Source organism: Protobothrops mucrosquamatus, unplaced genomic scaffold, assembly GCF_001527695.2.
Source record: "Protobothrops mucrosquamatus isolate PMUCROS unplaced genomic scaffold, P.Mucros_1.0 scaffold2371, whole genome shotgun sequence".
NCBI classification, from domain to species: Eukaryota; Metazoa; Chordata; class Lepidosauria; order Squamata; family Viperidae; genus Protobothrops; species Protobothrops mucrosquamatus.
Window position 1 is genome coordinate 70,463 of NW_015388447.1, and position 21,123 is coordinate 91,585.

General features: G+C 46.2%; 3 protein-coding genes across 3 annotated transcripts in view; all 3 read right to left on the bottom strand.

Annotated features, from left to right (window-relative positions):
• The window catches only part of SCYL1 (SCY1 like pseudokinase 1), a 30,169-nt gene extending 27,731 nt beyond the window's left edge, over positions 1-2,438 (bottom strand). Inside the window, exon 1 of the mRNA XM_015824829.1 lies at positions 2,322-2,438. Coding sequence (XP_015680315.1) covers positions 2,322-2,438 — 117 coding nt within the window. The remainder of the gene's footprint in view (positions 1-2,321) is intronic.
• Positions 2,439-5,269: 2,831 nt separating this feature from the next.
• LOC107295516 (gonadotropin-releasing hormone II receptor-like) lies at positions 5,270-8,160 on the bottom strand. The gene is made up of 3 exons (XM_015824836.2): positions 7,690-8,160; positions 6,246-6,450; positions 5,270-5,721 (listed from the first exon to the last, which is right to left on the bottom strand). Exons 1-3 carry the CDS (start codon positions 8,158-8,160, stop codon positions 5,270-5,272), a joined length of 1,128 nt encoding a protein of 375 aa, XP_015680322.1.
• Positions 8,161-18,981: 10,821 nt separating this feature from the next.
• ANKRD34A (ankyrin repeat domain 34A) lies at positions 18,982-20,532 on the bottom strand. Its single transcript, XM_015824837.1, has one exon. It carries the CDS (start codon positions 20,530-20,532, stop codon positions 18,982-18,984), a length of 1,551 nt encoding a protein of 516 aa, XP_015680323.1.
• Between the last annotated feature and the right edge of the window lie 591 nt (positions 20,533-21,123).

Sequence of the window (21,123 nt, forward strand, 5' to 3'; positions counted from 1 at the left end):
TTTTTATTTGCGTCAAATCAGAATCTTCTTTGGATATTAAAATAATATTAGCTTCAGTCCATGTATTTGGTATTTTAGCCTCCAAAAGTATTTCATTGCACAGTTCTTTCAATATTGGGCTTAGTATATCTTTTAATGATTTGTAGAGCTCTGCAGGTAATCCATCTGGATCCGGAGTCTTATCATTTTTTTGTCTTTTTATGGCCTCTGTAATCTCTATCATTGATATTTTCCATTTGGAGAAGTGGCAGGGTTGATAATAAACAGAGAAAAGACTAAAGTGCTAACTAAAAATCTAACAGAAAAACAAAAAACGAATGAGCAAAAAAACTAAACCTTCATATAGTTAAAAAAGTTAAATATTTGGGAATTTATTTAACAGCAAGATGTGCAACAATAAAAGAAGACAACTATGTAAGATTGTTAAAACAAATAAAATTGGATCTGGAAAAGTGGAAAAATTTACAACTTTCAATGCTGGGGAGAATAGCAACAGTGAAAATTAATATCTTACCAAAATACTCTTTTTATTTCAAACGATACCTGTAAGACTGGGAAAAACCTTTTTTGATGAAATAAATACAATTCTGAAATTTATCTGGCAAGGAAAAAAAGCTAGAATTAGACTGAAAATGTTACAAGAAGTGAAAGAAAGTGGAGGATTTGGACTGCCAGACTGGACATTATACTTTCAAACAACTATATTAACATGGCTAAAAAAGTGGATAATGCTTAGAGATAAAAGACTATTATACCTAAAGGGGCATGACCTACACCTTGGATGGCATGCCTTTCTGTGGTACGGGAAGAATAAAATACATAGATAATTTCAAAACCACTTTATAAGAATGCACTTCTTCTAGAATGGGAAAAAATAAAAGCGAAAATCTATATTAAAATACCTAGATGGCTTTCAACAATGGAAGTCATTTGCTTACCCAAATTTAATTAATTACGAGAAAGTTATGACCAATAAAGATATTTTGGACAATGAAGGGAAATTGAAAGACAGACAAGATTTACAAGAACAAGGTATTGATTTATCATTTATTGCAAATTCAAATGAGAAATGAAAAGATTCTAAAACAACAGGATTTTATAAAGAACAGAATTTGACCAGATACTGCTAAAAACAGATGAAACATTAAGAAACTCTATAAATATTTGTTAAGCTTAAAGATGGAAGAGGACATAATAGAAAACTGGCAAAGCTTACGGGAAAGAAATGCTAAATTAACGAAAGCAGTGCCTTATAAAGAAAACTTATACAAAATGTTTTACAGATGGCATTTAACACCAGTGAGATTAGTGAAAATGTTTAAAAATATGTCAAATAAGTGTTGGAAATGCAAACAAAAGCCAGGTACCTATTACCATATCTGGTGGACATGCCCTAAAGCTAAAAGATTTTGGTCAAAAATACACATATGGTTGGAGAAAGTGACTAAAAAACATATAGATTTTAAGTCAGAATTGTTTCTGTTAGGAATAATAGGAGGAAACTATGAGAAAGATTATATATACTTAATTTTACATGTATTAACTGCAATAAGAATTGTATTTGCCCAATACTGGAAAAATGAAAACTTATCAACGGAAGTACTAATTAAGAAAATTATAGATTGTGCAGAAATGGATAGATTGACATTAAAGATAAAAGAGAAAGAAGACTCAGTGTACTTTTAGAACATGTAGGACAATTTTTATCAATGGCTAGAAAAACAAGTTAGAGAAAAAGGAACGTGATATGTACTATGTAACATTGAATATATACTAGTAAGAAGAAGACTATTGAGCGATTAACTAACATATTGATTATAATATAGAAATTAATTATTATTCATTGTTTTTTAAATACATGAACCCAGACCACATGCTGTTTGCTAAATATTAAGAATGTTATTTTAAAAAACCCTAACCCTAACCCTATAAAAATTATATATACTTCAACTCCCAGAATTCCCCAGGCGGCCAGGGTTTCCCAATCTTAGCCACCTTAAGATCGGAGGATTTCAACTCCCAGAATTCCCCATCTAGCATAGTTGGGTGGGGAACTCTGGGAGTTGAAGTCCTCCACTCTTAAAGTGGCTAAGATTGAGAAAAGTGCAGCCAATGCTTGAATCCCACCGGATCACACAAGGATGCAGACCGACCCATGCAGGGGTCCCAACCGCCCCCCCTTCACCGCAGATCCCCCCGCCCCAAAGGAAGGGGGACCCCCACCTTGCGCCTCTCCCCCGAGGGTCACCCCTGGGCAGCCCCCCTCCCCTTCCTCCCCCGCCCCCTGCCCGGGCGACCCTCCCCCCGGGCCCCCCGCCCACCTTCCTCCGCCCGCGGTGCAGCTGCCAGGCGCCCCCCGGCTGCGGCAGCGGCGGCTCCGGCGGGGAGGCCGCTTCGAAGGGGAAGTCGCGGATCGGGTCCCGGGCGAAGAACCACATCCTGGGCCGGGAAGGGGCGCCCGGTTGCCGAGGCAGCCAGCCAGCCGGGCAGGCAGGCAGGAGCAGCCGGGCGACGTTGCAAGGAGGAAGCGCCGCTGGAGAGCCGGGCTCAGCCCCGGATCCTCTTTGCAACCCCGGAAGTGGTTGGAAGGAGGGCGCCGGCGAGCGTGTGCAGAGTGCCGGGGCTGGGGATGCCTCCGGGCGTTGCATCTCGCATGCACACGCGCGCGGAACGAACGCGCGTCTTCCTGGAGCGGTCTTGCCGAGGGCTCGGGGGCCGCCCGGGGTCTCTGCACGCGGTGCAAGAACCCCTTTTTAGGCTGGGGTCGGGGGGGGGCGGGGTTGTGTGAACGTGGTCCGGGGAATGCAGGTGGGGGGAGTTTAGGGGTTGCATTTCCACGCGCACACAGACACGGGATTTGCCCACGAGGGGTCGAGTGTGGGGGGCCAGAAGGATTTGCAACCGGAGGAGGAGATTGCACAAGGAAGGGGGGACGTGGCTGCACTCTCACATAAGTGCAAGGAGACCCCCGGGGTCGCCTGGGAAAATCCACTTTCTTCTCTTCTATCAGCTAGAAAGAAAACGGTCGAAAACAGAGAAAACACCAGATAAAATGGCCAAGAACAAGGTCCCGCAGCCGTTTGTCAAGCTCGGAAGATGGCTGGACTTCAACTCCCAGAATTCTCCAGCCTCTTAAAGGGGCCAAAGTTGAGAAATACTATTAGGATTCTGAGAAGGAAGGAAGGAAGGAAAGGAGAGGAAAGAAGGAAGGACGGAGGGAGGGAGGGAAGGAAGGAAGGAACGAAAATGGAGGGAGGGGAGGAAGGAAAATAGGAAGGAGGGAAGGAAAGAAAATAGGAAGTATGGAGGGAGGGAAGGAAAGAAAATAGGAGGGAGAGGGAGGGAAGGAAGGAAAAGAGAAAGCAGGAAGGAAGGAAAAGAGGAAGAGTGAAGGGAAGGAAGGAAGGAAAACAGAAAGGAAAGAGGGAGGGAGAAGGTGAAAATTAATTTCAACTCACCCCTTTAAAGGTCAGACTTTTGTTTTAGAGTATCATAGATATTAAAAGAAAGAAATTACATTTGGGGAGTTCTTCAAACCTTATTTTTATTAATAATCATTCAGCCAACCAAAATATAATAGTGGCGAATCCGAGATGCACTATTAGAAAACAAATCTTTTAAAGTAGCCTTTTCAAGAATAAGGTCAGGACCTGTTGCAGGTAATCCTCGACTTATGACTGTAAGGTAGCCCACCCATTATGGCTGCCAGTCAAGGCAGATCATCTCCTGTAATGACCACAATTTAGTCCAAAATTTCTGTTGCTAAGGGACGCCGCAACCATCATAAATACAAGTCAGTTACCAAGTGTCCAAATTCTGATCATGTGATTGTGGAGATGCTCCAACGGTAATAAGTCACTTTTTTCAGTGTTGTAACTTTGAACGGTCACTAGGCAAAACTATTAAGTTTGTATAGTGTACAAAAGTCACCGGTGCAAACATTCTTAACAAACATTATCTGACAATGATAGTTTGACCATTTAGCTTTTTAGCGCTGTTTTTTTTTCCTGCAAAGGGTCCGGGTGTTCATTCTGGGGCTTCTATTTAGGATTTCTGGCATTTAATTATTTCAGTTTGGAAACTTGAGCACTCGTGTTACACTTGAAAGATTTTCCCTGACTGCAGTTGTGGGGGAAAAGAAAAACACAGATTCAAAGAAGGGTGAAAATATTTCTGGCTGGGGCTCCCCAAATTATCAAAAGAGTCTGGAAATACAGTTCAAGGCCAGTTCAGTTACACTGTCACGGAATTTTATTTTATTTTTATTTATCAAACTTATATGGCTGCCCATCTTGAGAATGTGTCTAATCCATCAGATGAGACACCTCTGAATCAGGGAGGATGCTCAGAATGCCTTCAAAGAGGGCCAGAAACAATTAGTTAGTCCTCCACTTACGACTATAATTGACCCCAAAATTTGGTGAGTTTTGCCCCATTTTACAACCTTTCTGGCCACACTTGTTAAGGGAATCCCTGCAGTTGTTAAATTAGTAACACAGTTGTTAAGTGAATCTGGTTTCCCATATTGACTTTGTTTGTCAGAAGGTCGCAAAAGGGGGATCACGTGACCCCGGAACTCTGCAACCATCATAAATATGAGTCAGTTGCCAAGTGTCTGAATTCTGATCACGTGGTCATGGGGGATGCTGCAATGATCGTAAGTGTGAAAAATGTAAGACACTTTCTTGAGCGCTGTTGTAACTTCGGTCACTGAACAGATGATTGTAAGTAATAATAATAATAGTAAAGTTGGAAGGGACCTTGGAGGTCATCTAGTCCAACCCCCTGCTCAGGCAGGAAACCCTACACCATTTCAGACAAATGGCTGTGCAGTCTCTTCTTAAAAACTTCCAGTGTTGGAGCATTCACCGCTTCTGGAGGCAGGTTGTTCCACTGGTTAATTGTTCTCACTGTCAGGAAGTTTCTCCTTAGTTCCAGGTTGCTTCTCTCCTTGATTAGTTTACACCTGTTGCTTCTTGTCCTGCCTTCAGGCGCTTTGGAAAATAGCTTGACTCCCTCTTCTTTGTGGCAGCCCCTGAGATATTGGAAGACTGCTATCATGTCCCCCTGCATTTTTCCCACTTGATTCAAAAGTCAGACTCAAATCTCCTTGGATCATTTAATCTGAACCTCGAACTCAATCTTGTTTCTGCATTGTTTCCAATTCAGACATGCAATTTGATATATTTTTTTCCTCGTTCTGGAAATATTCCTGAGCTGGAATTTACCGGAAAGGAAAAGTGGGCAAGCGGGTCAAACAGCTGGATGTTCAGATGCAGCTCTCGGCCATTTTCTCCTTCCTGGCCCAGGCCAGTTTTGGACTCAGGGCACATCCTGGTTTGCACACCCAGTGGACTCCTGGCTCTTCCATGGGGCCGTTGCTCACGGTGGATGCCCACTCCGAGGTCATGCGGACAGATGATGCTTTGGCCAACTTCTTGTCAGTCCGGTGGCGTGAAGAGCAGAAGCAGTAGACTAGCGGGTCAAGGCAGGTGCTGAGGAGGCCAAAGAGGAAGAAGACGTGGCTGAGCGAAGGCGGCACCTGCTCCCGCGTCAGCATCTCAGGCGAGAACCAGTACCAGAGGCCCAGCAAGTAGTAGGGCGTCCAGCAGGCGACAAATGTCAGGATTGTGATGGCCGACATCTTCAAGGTGCGGACCCGGATTTGGTGGATGTTATTGTGTGAGCAGCGCAGGCGGACCTCCCTGGATTTCGCCGAGGCTGCAAGAGAAAGAAAGCGACAACAACAGAGCTGTGTTTTATGGTTAATTATGGATTCCTGAACAAACCAGGATTGGCTCCATTCGGAAAGGACCCCGACCCCCAATAAAACCAGCTGCATCAGGATGCAATGTCCTTCAAGGGTCTAATGGTGAAGATGCCAAGCTAGAAATCGAGAGAATGGGGAGTTCTAGTCCTATCTTAGGCATGAGAGCCGTCTTTCAGCCAATCACTAGGAAACAGAGAGTTCTAGTTCCACCTTAGGTATGAAAGCTGGCTGGATGACTTTGGGCCAGTCACCAGGAGACAGGGAGTTCTAGTCCTGCCTTGGGCATGAAAGCCAGCTAGGAGACTTTGGGCCATTCATTTCCTGTCAGGCCAGCCCACCTGACAGGATTGTTGTGGATAAAAAAAGAGGTAGCAGTGTGTTCCCCAGCTTCAGTTATTTATAAAAACCTTGCTGCTTACCATGCACCCCTTTCCAGGGAAGCCCCCCCACACTGGTGCATGCCACGAAGGCTCACCCCTCACTTGCGCCATCTTCCCTGAGATCTCGGCCAAGATGCGAGAGTAGCAGAGCAGCATCACCAGCAGCGGCACCAGGAAGAGGCAGGTGAAGGTGAACAGGTTGTAGAGGGTTTCCTGCCAGTGCGCCCCAAAGCTGCCCACTGTGGCACATTGGACGAAATGGATGGGCTGGGACCGGCTGACAGTGTGGAAGACAAGCATCTGGAAAAAGAAAGGCCGTTTCCCATACAAAACAGACGCACACACAAACACAACAGAGAGAGATTAAGGTCTAGATTTCAGTTCTGGTTAGGACAAGTCTTGAAGTACAGGAGCGTTTCTCAAAAGTGGCCACTTTACGACGTGTGGACTTCAACTCCCAGAATTCTCCAGCCAGCACAACTCCTTTCTGGGAGTTGAAGTCCAGACGTCTTAAAGGGGCCAAGCTTCAGAAACACTGCCTTAAAATAAGGTTGCCTAAACTGCATCTTCCTCACCAAATGCTAGAGTTCCTCTGATGGAGATTTTTAAATTTGATACATACTGGTATACATAGATGACAGATAGCGGGATAGATGGACAGACAGATATACAGAGAGACAGGAGAGAGAAATAGACCAGAGACATAGAGATGATGGAAGGATAGGTTGATAAAGGCATGGAGGGAGGGAGGGAAAGAGACAGATAGAAATTAGATGATAGATAGATGGATAGATATAGGATTGATAGATATACATATATACATACATATACATAGATGATAGATAATAGATGATAGACAATGGATGGATAGATAGATAGATGATGGATAGGTAGGTAGGTAGGTAGGTAAGTAGATAGATGTAATCTTTGATTTACAACCAATTGTTTAATGATTGTTCAAAGTTACAGTGGTACTGAAACAAACGACTTTCAACTGGTCCTCCTACTTGCAACCAACGCAGCATACTCACGGTCACATGTTTAGAATTTGGGTTGGCAACTGGCATATATTTACATGCGTTGCCTGACGTTATGTGATTGCCATTTAACGATCTTCCAAGCCGGCTTCCAGCAAGTAAAGTCAATGGGGAAAGCTGGATCCGCTTAAGAGCTGCTTGATTCACTTAACAACTGCAGTGATTCATTTATCAACCATGGCAAAAAAAAAATGCAAAATTGGCGCGACTCGCTTAGCAACAGAAATTCTGGTCATAAGTCAAGGAGTATCTGTAGATAGAGATAAGATATATACGAAAGAATAGAACAGGTGGAATGGAAGAGGTTGTTGCAAATGCCTGCCATTAGATTTGAATGTAGGTATCATCCTAGAAAGTATTTTCTTGTTTTCATGAATTTAGATGACCTCATAATCCAGAAAACATGAGGACTGGATGGGTGGAAAGTAGACCTAGAAGAACCATTTCAAAGGCTGGATGCTGGTCTTCTTGGTTTCTTAACATGGACAGGGGTTCTACCTACCTGAGGTAGTGCTAGGAGGAAGCTGAGGGCCCATGCTATGCACAGCATTGTCTTGTTCTTCCTCTTGGCTCTGCTGACCCTCAGGGGATGCAAGATGGCTGCCCAGCGGTCCAGGCTGATCACTACCGTCACGAAGGAGCAGGCGTACATGGCCACCAGCTTGAGAAACATCAAAAGCCGGCAGGCCAGGTCACCAGCGTACCACTGAATGGTCACGTTCCACACTGTGTCCAGTGGCATGACCACGAAGGTGACCAGAAGGTCAGCGGCAGCCAGATTCATGAGAAGGATGCGGAGATGTGGCTTGCGTTGAAATTTCTTGGTGACGCTCCACAACATGGCAGCGTTGATGCCAGTGGAACAAAGGAAAAGGACCACAGTGATGGCCACACGGATTTTGGCTGCCGTGGAGAACGTGGGCAGTTGGGAGCTGCCTCTGGGAACCTCACTTGGGCTGAAGGTCCCATCCATGCTGTTGGTCCCAGAGAGTGGCGTTCATTGGCTCAACCAACATCAAGCCTTCCCAAGGAAGGAAGAGCATCCTTCACCAGAGAGGTCCATCAGCTGGACCAGGGCCTCCCCTCCAGGAGGGGCCCCCTCTGGTTCTCTGGGAAGTCCTACTTTTTGAAGAACTTGGAAGAAGCAGGACAACATGGCTTCCTACTCAGACATAGCTGAGGTCATCTGATATGAGTCCTTCTTAAAGCTAGTAGTTATTTGGGGGTGAAATTGGCTTTGGTCTCCCAGCAGAAAGATGTCCTACTTAGAAGATGTCATGCTTTATTTGGGATGCTGGGTGTCCAGGGCAAAAGGAGGCACCTTAGTCCACATTGGTGGCCAGGAACAAAAAAACAGTCATGGCTGTGTCACTGTGTTGACTTCTTCCGGTGGCAGCCATCTCCAGCCTCTCGCAAAGTCCAGGGGTCCTGAGGCCACCCGACACTCCTGCAAGGGGACAGAAGCCAGCTTTCTTTCACTTGGTTGCACCAGCCCACCCACCCATATTTCCAAAAGTGTTAATGCAAAGCTATGGGTTGCATCCTGCAGGATTTTCATGGCACTGAGCATCCTTCAGTTCTGGCCATTGTGGCAGGATGTAGATCAGGGGTGTCTACCCTTGGCAACTTTAAATTCTGGGAGTTGAAGTCCACAAGATTCTGAGTTGAAGTCCACAAATCCACAACAAGTCCACAAGTCCACAAGATCTGTGGACTTCAACTCCCAGAATTCCCCAGCCAACTATGCTGGGAGTTCAAGTCCACAAGCCTTAAAGTGGCCAAGGTTGGACACCCCTGATGTAGGTGGGTGAGCTTCCATGAAACATGGTTAATCACTTGCTTGGAAGAGGACAAGAGAGTCTGCAGTTTTCCATAATAACATTTGAAAAGAAGGAAGAACTGCTTGAAGAACGTAGAATAAAGTGGGCGAAGAATTTTGGTTATAATATGTAGATGGATCGGTGGGAAATTTCAAAGGGCTGAAATTTACTTTACTTTGTGACCTTAACAAGACGTTTTATCAAACGATGCGTCATTGGCATAGGAGCCCAGAGAAATTATCTACAATTTATCAAGGCCCTTCAAATGCAAGTAATCCTTGACTTATGACCATCAAGGTCTTAATTCGTGACAGTTGGAAAATGAGTTGGTCACGTGACTGACCCAATTTTACTATCTTTTTCGTGGTGGTCTAGTCATAAGACGAGGAAGTGAGACTGGTTGTCAGACGAGTACGAGGAGTCCTGCACTGGGCAAGGGGCTGGATTAGAAGACCTCCAGGGTCTCTTCCAGCCCTACGTTTTTATGACTCAGTGATTACAGGCAGTCCTCGTCTTGCAACAGTTTGTTTAGTGACCGTTCAAAGTTACAACGGCACTGAAAAAAGTGACTTATGACTGTTTTTCACACTTACAACCGTTGCAGCCTCCCCCTGGTCACATGATCAAAATTCGGTTGTTTGGCAACTGGTTCATACTTACGACCGTTGCAGTCTCTCTCAGGGTCACGTGATCCCTTTTTGCAACCTTCTGACAAGCAAAGTCAGTGGGGAAGCCAGATTCACTTAATGACCGTATGACTAACCTATCAACTGCTGTGATTCACTTAACAACTGTAACAAGAAAGGTTACAAAATGGGGCAAAACTCACTTAACAAATGTCTCACTTAACAAGATAAATTTTGGGCTCAACTGTGGTTGTAAGTTGGAAATGAGAACCACAGGAAGGGAAATTTTATCATGTTTCCTGGACATGTAAAAAAGCTTTTAAAAAAGGGATTCACGTCCATACGTGGTGAATTTTAAAGAGTAATATTCAACTGAAGCCAGAAATTTCCCTTTTAGGGCTGGTGGATCAGGGTAAGATAAGTGTCATGAAAAGTTATTTCAATACAGGCAGTCCTCGTCTTACAACAGTTCATTTAGTGACTGTTTGAAGTTACAACAGCACTGAAAAAAGTGACTTATGACCGTTTTCCACACTTATGACCGTTGCAGCATCCCCATGGTCATGTGATCAAAATTCAGACACTTGGCAACTGGCATGTACCTATGATGGTCGCAGTGTCCGGGGGGTGTCACGTGATCCCCTTTTGTGACCTTCTGACAAGCAAAGTCAATGGGGGAAGCCCGATTCCCTTAACGACCATGTTACTAAAGAGCTGCAATGATTCACTTAACAACTGTGGCAAGCAAGGTCATAAAATGGGGCAAAATTCACTTAACAACTGTCTTGCTCAGCAACAGAGAGTTTGGGCTCAGCTGAGGCCATGAGGTCATGATTCCTGAGGTTCTTAACAGGCACAGAAATGGGAAGATTTGACGTGACCCTCAGTGGAGGGGTGGCTGGTGAAGTTGACAGATTTTGCTGAAATTAACTACTCTGATGAAAGAAAAGGCATTATCTGCATTTGCTGCCAACTGGAAGCCTCTTGTGGAGATTTTGCATAAGAAGGAAAAATGATTTTGTGACTCATGGTTTTGATGGTTAGAGAAAGAAGGGAATTATGTTGAAACCTTGAAGACAGAGATTTGTTTAAAATTGTGCATCTAACTGCCAAGAGAAAGATCAGAAGGCATTTCTTTATATGCATTTCTGTTTGTTCCTTTATTTCCTTTTTCCTATCTTCTTTTTTGTTTTTTTTCTTTCACATTTCTATATTCTTTCTTTCTTTGAATGTATTTCTTATTAGCTATCTAAAATACTTTAATAAAAATATTTTTTTTAAAGTGCCAGAGTTTTTTGGGGTGGGGAGGACAGAGAAACAAGGAAGAGGAAAAAACCCCCAGGAAATGGAGGAATATGCATGTCAAGGCAGTAACAGATAATAGTGTAATAGGTTTAAACGGGACCTTGGCGGTCTTCTAGCCCAACCCTCTGCTCAAGCAGGAGACCCTAGACCATTTCAGACAAGTGGCTCTCCAGTCTTTTCTTAAAAGCCTCCAGTGATGAAGTGCCCACAACTTCTAGAAGCAAGCAGTTCTATTTCTATTCTGTTGCCCAGGCCTCTTGAAATATTGACAGCAGTACAACTTACAACCATTCATTTAATCATCGTTCAGGGTTACAATGGCACTGAAAAAAGTGACTTATGAGCATTTTACAGGTTCATATTTTGCACACTTGGCAACCGGCATCATACCAGTAACCGGTATGGTGGCTGCAGTATCCCGGGGTCACGTGATCCTCTTCTGATGGGGAAGCCAGATTCACTTAAGAACCATGGAAATCATTTAACAACTGCAGAGGCTCAGTTAACAAGTGTGGCAGGGAAGGTTGTAAAATGGGGCAAAGCTCCTTTAACAAATGTCTCATTTAGCACGGGCAATTTTGGGCTCAATTGTGGTCGTATGTCGAGAACTACTTGTGTGGGGTCTCCTGCTTGAGTCCAGAGGGTTGGACTAGAAGACCTCCAAGGTCCCTTCCAACTCTGTTATTAAAGAAAGGGCCGTGGGGCCCAGCAAATGGGAGAGGAAAGACAGTCCCAAACTTTTTCATCCTTCCGAGGGCTGCCAAAGGCAGGACCCTTCCAGCCCCTTCCTCTTCTCACGTTCAGACCAAACCCCTCCTCCCTGCCTGACCCATCAACTCTGGGAACAGCCTGGAAAGAGTGCAGAGAAGAGCAACAAAGATGATTACGGGGCTGGAGAAAAAAAAAACATTATGAAGAACGGTTGCTGGAAGTGGGTATATCTAGTCTGGGGAAAAGAAGGGCCAGGGGTGACATGATAGCAGTCTTCCTATATCTGAGGGGCTGCCCCAAAGAAAGGGGGGTCCACCTATTCTCCAAAGCACCAGGAGGCAGGACACGAAGCAACGGATGGAAACTGATGAAGGAGAGAAGCAACCTGGAATTAAGGAGAAACTTCCTGACAGCACAATTAATCAGTGGAAGGGCTTGCCTGCAGACATTGTGGATGCTTCATCACTGGAGGCTGTTAAGAAGAGACTGGACAGGCACTTGTCTGAAATAGTCTAGGGTTTCCTGCTCAAGCATGAGGTTGGACTAGATAGCCTCCAAGCTCCCTTCCAACTGTTATTCTGTTGTTCTGTCCTCTTAAATGAAAGGCAACAGCCCAGTAAATAAAACGATTATCAGAAGCCAAACATTTGCTTGATATCCAAATGGGACACTTAGCCAGTACTTACCGTCTCCCCAGGCTGGTTCTGCCGTCCTTCGGCTGCTCCAGCAGATGCGGGGAAAAAGGGGGAAACAAGAAAGTGCGTGTATTTCTGTGTCTACAGGCACTCACAGCCCTGGCCCCCCCTTTGTGGTTGTGTGTTTGTGAAGGTCACTGCAGGCACTCTGCGCACTGCTTGTCCTCTTTCTCTTCCAGCTTCCAATAATTCTATTTAAAGGTGCCTCTCTTCCTTTTCATTCTCACCTCCTCTTCCAATCGCACAGACGGCCACGAAGTCACAGAGACCTTGTTTCCACTGCCAGGGACCAGATGCTTGGGTACCAGATGCTGTTCTGGCAGGACGGCGACCCCTCAGCCGAGAGCCTCCCCCAGCCATCTGCTTAGCTTCACGGGAGGAGGACGAAGGGCTCAGAATTCGAAAGTCACTGCTCTGAAACGCTTTTCGGTAATTTTTGAGCCGAAAAGCGGCAGGGAAGCATGGATTTGGTAGGGTGAGCCTTAACAGAAGCATTTTGAGATGAGCCGGGAGCATCGTTTTGTCACACGTCTCAAATGAGGTCAGATGACGTGGTAATCGTCTCAGGAGACCGGAGGAAGAAAGACAACTGGGATGTAAAAGAAAGAAAAGGGCCGTGGGAAGCAACTGAAAGAAATAATTTCAGTCTTGCAAGGTTCTGTTAATCTAATCCAGTGCTTTTTTTCTAAAAATAAAAAATAAAAAAGGTGCCGAAACTCACACACGTCATACAACCCGCCTTGCCTACCCTACAAGGTTCCATCCAAAAAAGGTGCTGGAAACTCCGTTCTGTGCGTTCTATGAGAAAAAAAGCCTTGATCTAATCTAAGATAGAACTGGTGTTCATTGTCTGGACCAGGGTTTCGCAACCTTAACAACTTTTAAGATGTCTGGACTTCAACTCCCAGAATTCCCCAGCCAGCTATGAAGTCCACCCATCTTAAAGTTCCAAGTGGGGTCCTTGATGTTCTCTGAGCTTGGTGTTTTTCTTGCAGATGTTTCATTACCCAACTAGGTAATGTCATCAGTGACAGTAGGGAATGGGGTTTACTCTCCTTTTATATTCTAGTGCAGTTTCCCAACCTTTTGGTTGCTTGTGTGAATGGGGCTGCCAATGCCTGCGACGCTCGCACAAATGGGGCCTCCAACACCCACAATGTTTGTGGTGACGCTTACGCAAGTGGGGCTGTACGCACCTGCATGCGCACATGCACCAGCCAGCCACTCACGCAGTCCGGTGGCCAATAGGCCATGGCCTGGTAGTGGGCCACGGCCCACAGGTTGGGGACCCCTGTTCTAGTGGCTTGCCTTGTCAGTGTTGGTGGGAGTGACCATGTGCATCTGAAACAGTGCTCCTAATGCTTACAAAACACGTAATGGCAGCAGTGATTCTTTTCCACTTGACCACAGACAGACAGAGCCAGAGAGTCCAAGGAAGATGGAGCCCATAATTTCCTTCCTCTATGCTGATCCAACAACAAACTCTTCTGAGGTTGCTTCTTCCAGGAGGAACCTGGAATCTTGCAGCAACATGGGACATGCTGGTCTAGTGTCCAGAAAAAGGTAAAAAATTAAGTTGTGATGGTAGGGAAAAGTCATGGTGGCTGTTTTTTGAATGAGCCAATCCCACAAGGCAGCCATATCATGAGAGTATCTACAACATGATTTCAAAATTGCAAATGTGTTGTGTGTTCCAAGAAGGAAACACAAAGAGTCACATGGTGCAACCTTATGTGGAAAAGACCTCGAGAGACGGAGCAAAAAGATGCTGCCAAGGGAATTGATAGATAAGAGACAGCTTAGTCCTCAGCTGCATGATAGATTGAAAAAGAGGCTCTGAAGAAACCCTCCTTGGCTTCCTAAGACGGTCAAAGAGACGGTGGGAGATTTGTACTTTCAGACTTGCAAAATTCTGTATAGTAGTTTTAGGGGACAGTCAGATAAGAGGTTGTTTAGCCCAGAGCTGTATAATGGAAGGAGAAAGAGACTCAGAAGGGATCCTTCCTGATTTATCAGACTATAAAAGAGATGGTGGGAGATTTGTACTTTCAGACTTGAAAGATTTTATGTAGCTTTAGGGAACAGTTGGATAAGAGACTGAGCAATCCTCAGCTGTATAACAGGTACAGAAAGAGGCTCCCAAAAGGGACCTTCTTTAGTTTCCCAAGGCTATAAAACGGTGGGAGATTTGTATTTTCAGACTTGCGAAATCCTGTTAATGTAGCTTTACAATAAAATAAGATTAGCTTGTCTGGTTGTGTTTCCTGTCTGGTCTACCTGGGAAGGCCGGCACCCATTGTGCTAACGTGTCTTTTAAATTATTAGTAAACCACCACTGTTGCCATCTCTTTCTCCATCTCTCACAAACACACACTCATCCACAAAGACAGAAACACCATTGTTCTTTTGTTCAGCATTTGTATATATTATTTCAATATCTATCTACTTCTATTGGTCCGTATCGGACTTGGCACAGAAGAGCTGCAAGAGGTCACATATCCCTCCCAAGAAATTGTGCGTTTGGCCACGAGGGGCAACATTGTGCTTAAACCACAACCGGAAGAGGAGAAACAAGTGCAAAAGAAAACCAGAGTGACGCTGTTAAGGAAGCATCTGTTCAGGTCCTAGAGGATTGTCTATCGGACAGATGATGCTGAGTCAGGACAGCAGGACTGGAAGAAACATCTGGAGAGGCTCAGAGTAGAAAAAATGTCCTCGGCACCTGTCACATTTCTGCAAACCATACAATGGAAAGGGGAGATTGCGTAGTTGAAAATACACACCTTACATTCTCTTGCCAGAGCTTATTTCTAGATCCTGATGTCCTTGAAGGCTCACCAACTTTCTAGTTGGCAGTTCTAAATTTAATTCTAGATTTTTAATCCAGATTTTATCATCCACAACTACAGTATGCAGCACCAGCCCTATAATCCATCCAGAACTAAAAAGGTGAGGTTTAGGGAAGTATGATTTGCAGGTAACTTCATCCATCCAGATGTGGCATGGACAAACTGGACCCTGTCTTAAAATTTGCCAGCCAGTTTTTGGAAGGCTACATGGGCAAAAATTGGAATACAGGTAGTCTTCAATTTAACATTCGTTGCAAGTTACAATGGTCCTGAAAAATGTGACATGAGACTGATCCCTACATTTATGATCGTCACAATATCCCTGTGATCCCATGATCAAAATTTGACCACTTGACAACCAGGATGTGTTTACAACCATTGCAGCGTCCTGGGGTCATGTGATCGTTTACCACCTTCCCTTTGACAAGCAAATTCCATGAGGGAAGCCGGATTTGCTTAACAACAGTGGCAAAAGAGGTCATAAAATTGGGTCGACTCACTTAAAGACCGCATCGCCTAGCTATGGAAGTTTCAATCCCAACTGTGATAAATTGAAGACTGGGGGAAGACAGATTCATTTAACGGCTGCATGATTCGCTTAACGGTGGCAAAAAGGTGCAAATCACTTAGCGACAGTCCCCATTGTGGCCATAAGTGGAGGACCACCTATCCCACGTCGTGTGCTGCAGAAGCAGAAACTGCAGACCCAAAGTGCAGCATTTGTGCAGGAATGTCATTAAGACAGAACTGATGACTGTCAGAGCAGGGGGTTGGACTAGAAGACCTCCAAGGTCCCTTCCAACTCTCTTATTCTGTATTCTATTCTGTAAAAGGCAAGTCAAGAGTGGGCTAACCCATAATTTATGGGTCGGGGGGGGTCCAAGAAGGTGATTGAGTAGGGGAGAAGCCAATTGTACCAACTTTCATTATTTAAAAATGGCAACGCAAATGAGGAGAGGTTCCTCCTGCCGGCCACCGTGAAGTAGCCCAAAAATTGCCCCATCCATTCCCAAATCTGGGTGCTGTGAAGGGCGCATTTGTGTCACGTTTTGGTAAAGGAGGCTGGGGTAGATATCTCAATAGGATCCGTTTGGTGACACACACACCTCCCCCCCATCGAGAGAGCGGTGTCTGCCCCCAGGAGAGGGCTCGGACGGAGCAGAAGATGGACGGGGGGGGGGCTTCAAGGCTGGTTCCGAGTTCTATTGCTTGGAAGAAACAGGCCAGGTCCAAGCTCACCCCATTGCCAGGGGGCACCAAAGACAACCAAGCCTCTTTCACGCATGGATGAGTTACAAGTAGTCCTCGACTTACAACAGTTCTTTTAGTGACCGTTTAAAATTACAACGGCACTGAAAAAAGTGACTTATGACCGTTTTTCACACTTATGACTGTTGCAGCATCCCCCATGTTCATGTGATGAAAAGTCAGATGCTTGGCAACTGGCTCGTATTTATGCCGGTTGCAGTCTCTCCCGGGGTCATGTGATCCCCTTTTACGACCTTCTGACCAGCAAAGTCAATGGGGGACCCAGATTCACTTAACAACTGGGTTACTAACTGATCAACTGCAGTGATTCACTTAACAGCTGATCATAAAATGGGGCAAAATTCACTTAACAAACGTCTCACTTAACAACAGACGTTTTGGGCTCAATTGTGGTCGTAAGTTGAGGACTACCTGCAGAAGGAACCTCAATTTGGCCAGAGATGCGGGCACAAGGAGGCTGGGTGGAAATACCTAAATTTTAGAAATGGATAACACTGGGTTTTTTTAAACTTGGCCCCTTTAAAATGGGTGGACTTCAACTCCCAGAATTCTATAGCTGGCTGTGGAATTCTGGGAGTTGAAGACCATCTGTCTTAAAGGGGCCATGTTTGAAAAACACTGCTCTGACAAAATGGAATAAGGAATAAGGTTCAAATATAGTTCTGGAGAGCAGCAGAGGATCCTCAGCTAACAGGAAGGTCGAAGATAGAAGCTGCCAAATTGGAAACGCCAAGGTCCCCTTTGAAGGGAGAACAGCCAGGAGAGATGAAGACGTCCAGCAAGTCCTTCTGGGACATCAAAATCAGGGTGCCATCCCTGAGTCTTGACAGTCCAGGTGGAAAAAATAAAATAAAATAAATAAATAAATATAAGATCCGGAGAACCATTTTAAACTGGCCATCCATCTCCCTGGAATTGTTCTCACCCACAGTTCTGGGAACAGATTAAAGAATCAGCCTACTTCCTGATTTAAATAAAGAAGGAAGCTGTGTCTGGTTTTCACCCAGAAAGACGAGCCTACATCCTGGAAAGAGCATTTTTAGAAATATTTTGATCTCACCACCGAAACTGTGAGGTCTATGTGAGGTTCTTGCTGACGTGACAATTTAGAGAGAGTCGAAGTTAAGTTCAAAAGCATCCGGAAGACCAAAAATAATCCATGCTGGGTCAGAAATAACCCTGAAAGTCTCAAAATCTTCTCCAGAAAATTTAAGATAGTCACTCAAAACTTTCCTTCTGGGAGTAATGGGGAAAAAAAAAGAATTAAAGTCTTGGTTTTTAGTTGCTCAATCCTAGAAACTGGAGGATGGGCAGACGTTCCCCCGTCTCCAGCCTGAACCCCCAACCCTGAGTCCTGAACCCTGGCAAAATCCAGATGGGGAAAAAATAGTGGTGACCAAGGACAAACGTATTTGGTTCAAGTTCTCCTTCGGTGAGGACAAATCCCAAACGGTCAGTGAAAGGGCCAGTAAATCAATTGCAGTCTTCCTCAAGCTCAGCAACTTTCAGCTGTGTGGACTTCAACTCCCAAGGTCGTAAGAGGAATGACAGAACCCAGGAGCGGAGTGAAAAGAGGGATCAGCATAGAATCTCTACGTAGCCACAAGCAAACAAAGTCCAATCTCCCTTGAGTGCCCTTGACCCTTATCTAACGCTAACCAAGTGCTGATTCCTAGTTGAGAAGATTCCTGTGCATTGGCTTTTCGCAATAAAGCAGCTTAATTGAACCTTCAGGTGTGGACCTCGTCTTTCTTGCCTGCCACCAGTTTCATCTCGTTAAGGTTGAGGAACACTGGTCTACTTATCTGAAAAGGCAGAAGGCCCCGGATTTGACCCGGAGGACGAGAAGTAGAGAGGGCCAGTTTCTGTCACTTCCTGGTTCTCTGCAACCAAGCGATTTCTCTAATTTTCTCAGATTTCTTTTGGAAAGCAGACCTGAAAGAGAAACAGAAGAATTTTGCCTGATGCCAATGGATCCCTGAAGAAGTCCTAGATCCACAAGACATGAATCTATCTTGTGTCATTCATCTCAAAAATCCCTCCAGTTGTCCAAGAGGTCCCTCTTCTTGGACCATCACTTGAGGATCAACCTCTACCGTTGTGTATTTTGCATTCATCATCTCCAACTCGGCATCCAAACCACAGAAAGGGTGTCTAGATATCAACAATCTCCTAATTTCATGGTCAACATTTCATTGCAGATCTTCCTGTCCCAAAATCTGACCAGAGATGGGTGAGTTTCCTCGGAGTTGTAGCCACTGGACAGCAACTGTGAATTGTCTGGCCCTTTCAAGATCCTGTCTCTTCGGTGGTCTTCGAATGCTGGTTCCAACTCTCCAGGTTTAGAAAGTCAAGTTAGGTTAGGATTCTAAATATGGCCGCTACAACGTAGGACACCAAACAAGAGAAGGGAGGAAGACAATGGAAACCCAACTATGAAGACAGGCTGGGCCCTCTAAACTTTGACTAGGCCAAAGACAAAGATTATGGTTGATTCTGGTTTCTCGGGATTGCCCGTTTTAGGTGGCCACCGAGTCGCCTTGTGCAATCAGGCTCTGAAAACTGACCAGCTGCTTCATCTGCTCCGTTTGCATGGAGTGTCTTCGGAGGAGCCGCTTGGTCTTCGGGGACGAGGGAGCCATGGGGATCAGCCCCTTGTGGGCTGGGGAAGGGGGCTTCCCATTGGCTCGAATGTCGCGGAGGGGAGGGTGAGGGTTGAAGTGCAAAGGGGGCAGGAACCCCGGGCGGGTGTGGGCAATGTGGTCGAGGAGGAACGTCCCAGAGCCCCTTCGCTCCAGGAGGCCTGGGGTCCTACGCCGAATGGTCATCGGGGAGACGGCATTGGGGATGCTCTCTAGACTTTCCCGGGAGGAGCTGGTGGGCAAGGTCAAAGGGGAGGCATTGTACCGCCTCCTCTCCAGTGAAACCCGGCCAGAATCTGGAGAACCTGGAATGGATTCGGGACAGAGGGAATCAGACTCAAAATGTTCCAAGCAGGTCAACTTGTGATGTGCCACACTTCTGGGACTAGGACCTTGGAGACCCTCTTGAGTTTCTGGGGCTGTGTTGTGTCGAGAGAGGGTCTGATGAAGGTGGTCCAACTGGACCTTCTCTGCCCAGGAAGAATCCAAGGCCGAGACTTCATCTCCAGATCCTTGGTGGGTCCCCATCTTGAAGCAGGAGGTCTCCTGTCCTTCCACGCTGTGTCTCCGAGACAGTGGAGGCCTTTTGGCGAGGCTCAAGCCATTCATCTCAATCCGTATCCGATCTTCTGGGCTCCGGGCTTTTTCCTGATACGAAGCGGCCAAGACCGAGGGGGCCACCAAACCCCACGGCTCAGAGTTCAGTCTCTTCAGCTGCTTGGGCTGACTTTTGGGGAGCAGCCCCGAGGAGCCCTTCTCCTCCATCTCCTTCCCCTTGGTATGGGGCGAGCAGCTGAGTCGGGTGGCCAGGCTGAAGTTGAAAACGTCCCGTTCCTCTTCCTTCTCGCTGCCCCCGGGAGACTGGGAGGTGCGGACCTCGATGTCGGAAGGGGACATGCACAGGGCGGGCGGGGGCTTGTCCTCCACGCCGGGAGAAGGTGGGGAGTTGAGGTACTGCTTGGTCTTCTTGGTTCCCGAAGGGGAGGTGTCGGTGGTGATGATGATGACCTCCTTGCCCTTGGCTTTGCAGGCATCCAGAAGCACCTGCAAGGTTGCCCGGTCCCCTTTGTTGATGGCGTACACCAACGCCGAGGCGCCCGAATAATCCTTGGCGCTGGGGTCCGCCCCGTGATTGAGCAGGACGGTGGCCACCTCGGCTCCGGCACCTTCCTCACACGCATGCATCAAGGCAGACTTGCCCGTCTTGTCAGGAATGTTGGGGTCGGCTCCGCTCTCCAGCAGGTACCTCACCATGCGGGCCTTGTTCTGGGGGTCCTCGTAGGAGGCCACACAGGCGGCAATGAGCGGAGTCTCACCCTGGGCGTTGCCCTCGTTGATGTAAGCCCCGCCTTCCAGCAAGAGGCGGGTCAGCCGGAATTTGCCCTGCCAGACAGCTTTCAGCAGGGCGCTGCCTTCGGTGTGCACCATGGTGAGGGCGGTCGTGATGGCGGCCTGGCCGGGGGGGGAGGCAGGCCGTCAGAAGGCGGAGATGGGAGGGGAGGCAGACATCGCAAGGGAGGCTTTTGAGACCTGCAGAAGAGGAAGAGAGGAAGACAGTGGCGTGGTGGGACACAGATTTTCTAGGGTTCAGAGATGTACAAGTAGTCCTTGATTTATCACTCCCGGAAGGAAAGAGCTTTTGGGCAACTGCAGGAGGGGTTAGACTGGATGACCTCAGAAGGTCCCTTTTGAAGAGTCAAGAAGCTTAAGTCAGATTCATTTTAAGGCAACCTGGTCATCCTTCAAGGAAACAGTATTTTCAATTAGGAGAAGAAAAAAAGCAGCCAAACAGGATGCGATTCAAATTTAGATTATGGATTGTGGGAACTGGGTGCAAATTAATAGGCACAACAGTACCAAGCACTCAGCAGTTGGACAGGTACATGGTAGTCCTCGTCTTATGACCACAACTGAGCCCGAAATCTCCATTGCCAAGCAAGACAGTTGTTAAGGGAGTTTTGCCCCATTTTACGGCCTTTCTTGCCCCAGTTGTTAAGTGAAGCACTGCAGTTGTTAAGT